Source organism: Melitaea cinxia, chromosome 26 (genome assembly GCF_905220565.1).
Source record: "Melitaea cinxia chromosome 26, ilMelCinx1.1, whole genome shotgun sequence".
NCBI lineage: Eukaryota > Metazoa > Arthropoda > Insecta > Lepidoptera > Nymphalidae > Melitaea > Melitaea cinxia.
The window spans coordinates 11,586,379-11,589,980 of NC_059419.1; the positions used below are offsets into that span (position 1 = coordinate 11,586,379).

General features: G+C 37.2%; 1 protein-coding gene across 1 annotated transcript; it reads left to right on the forward strand.

Annotated features, from left to right (window-relative positions):
- Nucleotides 1–986: 986 nt before the first annotated feature.
- Nucleotides 987–1,817, forward strand: LOC123666484. The gene has a single exon (XM_045600574.1). It carries the CDS (start codon nucleotides 987–989, stop codon nucleotides 1,815–1,817), a length of 831 nt encoding a protein of 276 aa, XP_045456530.1.
- The last annotated feature ends 1,785 nt before the right edge of the window (nucleotides 1,818–3,602 follow it).

A 3,602-nucleotide genomic window follows, 5' to 3' on the forward strand; every position in this document is an offset into this window, starting at 1 on the left:
CGAGATAACTCAATAAGACTGGGTACACTTCGTAAACGTTGTTTGGTTCCATTATAGCTAAGTGCTGTGCTAATTAAATTACAAACACAAACTGGGTGTACGTACGTAAAGCTTTATCTATATAACAAAAAATTTATCGCCAAAATACGCGCATAACTTTCGAACGTCTTATTTTTTTTATGTAACAAGGTCGACAAACAAGCCTACACTCCACCTGATGGTAAGTGATTACCGTAGCTTATATACGCCTGCAATACCCTCCAGGAGTTCTGATCACCTTACCACAGGAACACAACACTGCTTAAAAGCAGTATTATTTAGCTGTGATCTTCTGTAAGGTCGAGGTGCTTCCCTAGTCGGGCTGCTCCATATTTTGAGCAGAAAATTTCCTGCTGTCCCTCCTCACCTGCCTACCTCAGTTAAGTCTCCGCCAAACTAGATAATTCTTTTTTTTTTTTTCTTTGTTAATCAAAGAGCATAGTTTTTTTTTTAATTTATTTAAACTTCACCACACAACTAAACACTGATGCGGAAAAGATGGACTCAAACAATACGGCCTATTCTCTATTCGATTTTATGATAGAAAAAAAATGGCTTTCTTTATTCAAATAGGCATCAAAAGCAGCTTCGAATCGTTATTTTTCAATTTGTTAATTATGGTCAAGTGATATATACAAATACCGAGAATGTAAATCCTGCAGAGAAATATTTTTTAAAATATAAAACTGTGTGCACAGTGTGCCGTGTGCACATACCTATTTAAGTAACGTTCTAATTTATGTTCAAATTTGGTAACAGTATTTTGTAATAGGATAAGTGTTTATATTGTAAGATCTCTGTACCTTCAGTCATTCTGTAGAACGCATAATAAAAAGACGTGAAATTGGATTAGTGGTTTGTTCTGGCACCTTACTTAATATTAAATAAATAAGTAATACCTCAAAGCAAAGGTATATTTGGTGACCCCGACACAAGAACCTTCAATTATGACTAGCTCCAACAGTTCAGGATCAGGAGCAGCAATGCAAAATGACTCCTCCGGTTTAGCGTCGATAACAGTTTCGTCGAGGATTCCGGAGTTCTGGTGCGATAAACCCAGATTGTGGTTTGTACAAACTGATGCAATCCTTGGACCTCAGAAGCTGAGCGATGAATCGAAATACAACTTGGTTGTCGCCAAATTAGGCAAGGAGGTGATTCAACAAGTAAGTGATATCTTATTAAAGCCGCCCGAGACTAAAAAATTTGAAGCGCTAAAATCACGCTTATTACAAGTTTACGAAGAGTCTGAAATTCGCCAATTTCAAAAATTACTAAGCGAAATGGAATTGGGAGATCAAAAACCGTCTCAATTACTGCGTAAAATGAAGAATTTAGCAAGAGATAAAATTCCCGATGAAACCCTGTCCATTATGTGGCAAGGACACCTCCCTGCTTCAGTACGAGCTGTTTTAGCGGTTACAGATGTAAAGAATTTAGAAAATTTGGCCGCGATCGCTGACAAGGTAATGGAGACGTCAAGGTCACAACAAATTTCGGAAATAAGGGCCAACACTTCGAGTTCTAATGATACAGCTTTAATTTTGGCCGAAATAGCTAAATTAAATCTGCGAATTAATGATTTGGAATCAAAAAAATCTACATTTAGAAATCACATTCGTCGCGCACGCTCTCGGTCTACATCGCGACAGCGTAATATGAGACGGCGTGCGCCCGATAGTGCTGATTGGCTTTGTTCGTATCATTATCGCTATCGGAATAGAGCAAAGAAATGTATAGAGCCGTGTGCTTGGAATAAGAATAATCAGGGAAACTAAGTATGGTGCAATCGGAGGCGGAGATTAGCACCATTACGACTTCTAAACGCCTATGTGTTATGGACAAAAACAGTGGTTTTAATTTTTTAGTGGACACTGGTGCGAATATTTCAGTTATTCCAGCGACTAAGAAACCTTATTGTAGTTACAAGTGTAGTGAGTACAGACTTTATGCAGCTAACGGGACAGAAATAAAAACCTATGGTGTAAAAACTCTTATTTTAGATTTAAATTTACGGCGACCTTACCGTTGGTCTTTTATTATAGCAGATGTGAATCAACCAATTTTAGGTGCAGACTTTTTAAGCCACCATAAATTAGTAGTAGACGTATATCGGAAGAAACTAATAGACGAAGTGACGAATTTATCTGTTATAACGTCGGTGAAATTAGATGGTCAAGGAACAATAACAACAATAAACTCAAACCATCCGTACAGTGACCTATTAGCGTTATATCCCGATATCACTAAGCCAATGTGTTTTAAGGATACTCCACGCCACTCTGTAGTCCATTATATAGAAACAAACGGGCCGCCTGTTAACGCGCGCCCGCGTCCTTTACCACCGGATAAATTTGAAAAAGTAAAGGCTGAATTCCAAAGGATGCAAGATATGGGAATATGTAGACCAAGCAAGAGCAGCTGGTCTTCTCCACTTCATGTAGTAGTCAAGAAAAATGGAGAATTGAGACCGTGCGGAGACTATCGGCGTTTAAACTATATCACTAAGCCGGATAGATATCCGATACCTCATATACAGCATTGTTCATACTTATTAGCTAATAAAAAAATATACACTAGATTAGACTTGCAAAGAGCTTATCACAATATCGGTATAGCGGAGCAGGATATAGAAAAAACTGCGATAACAACGCCATTTGGTTTATATGAGTTTCCAAGAATGACGTTTGGCCTTAGAAATGCAGCTCAGACCTTTCAAAGATTTTTAAACAATGAAGTTTTTCAATATCTCAATTTTTTATTCTCGTACATCGATGACGTCATCATAGCGTCATCTTCAGAAATCGAACATCAAGAACATTTAAAAATTGTATTTGAGAGATTAAATAAATTCGGCTTAACTATCAATTTAGCGAAATGCGAGTTTGGGAAAACTGAATTAGACTTCTTAGGGTTTCACATTTCTGAAAAAGGACTAGGCCCCCTAGAAGATAGCGTTAAAGTATTGAGTGAGTTTCCAAGGCCACAAACAATTGATGAGTTAAGACGTTTTTTAGGAATGATAAATTTTTATAGACGTCTTCTCCCAGGTGCTGCAGGTGATCAAGCGAAATTAAACATATATTTGAGAAATACTAAAAAAAGAGACAAAAGCCTTATTCAATGGACTCCAGAGACAAAAGAAGCCTTTGAACAGTGTAAGCAGAGTTTAAAAAATGCAGTTACATTATCATTTCCTATCGCTGGTGCTCCTATCTCTATCATGACGGACTGTTCTAACACGTGTGCTGGAGCTGTACTTCAACAAAAGGAAGGTACTTCATGGAAACCTCTAGGTTTTTTTTCCAATAAGCTTAGTGAGGCTCAACAGCGCTATAGTACATTTGATCGAGAATTATTAGCTATATATATGGCAATAAAGTATTTCCGATACTTAATTGAAGGACGACCTGTTATTATTTACACTGATCATAAACCGTTAGTGCAAGCATTTAAGAAAAATTCTTTTGGTAATAACGATACCCCTAGGAGATTGAGACATTTAGACTATGTGATGCAATTTTGTACAAAAATTGAGCACATTAAGGGTTCAGAAAATACAG

What these genes read in the sequence shown, in the direction of transcription:
- LOC123666484 (XM_045600574.1), top strand. Translation starts at nt 987, where the DNA reads ATGACTAGCTCCAACAGTTCAGGATCAGGAGCAGCAATGCAAAATGAC.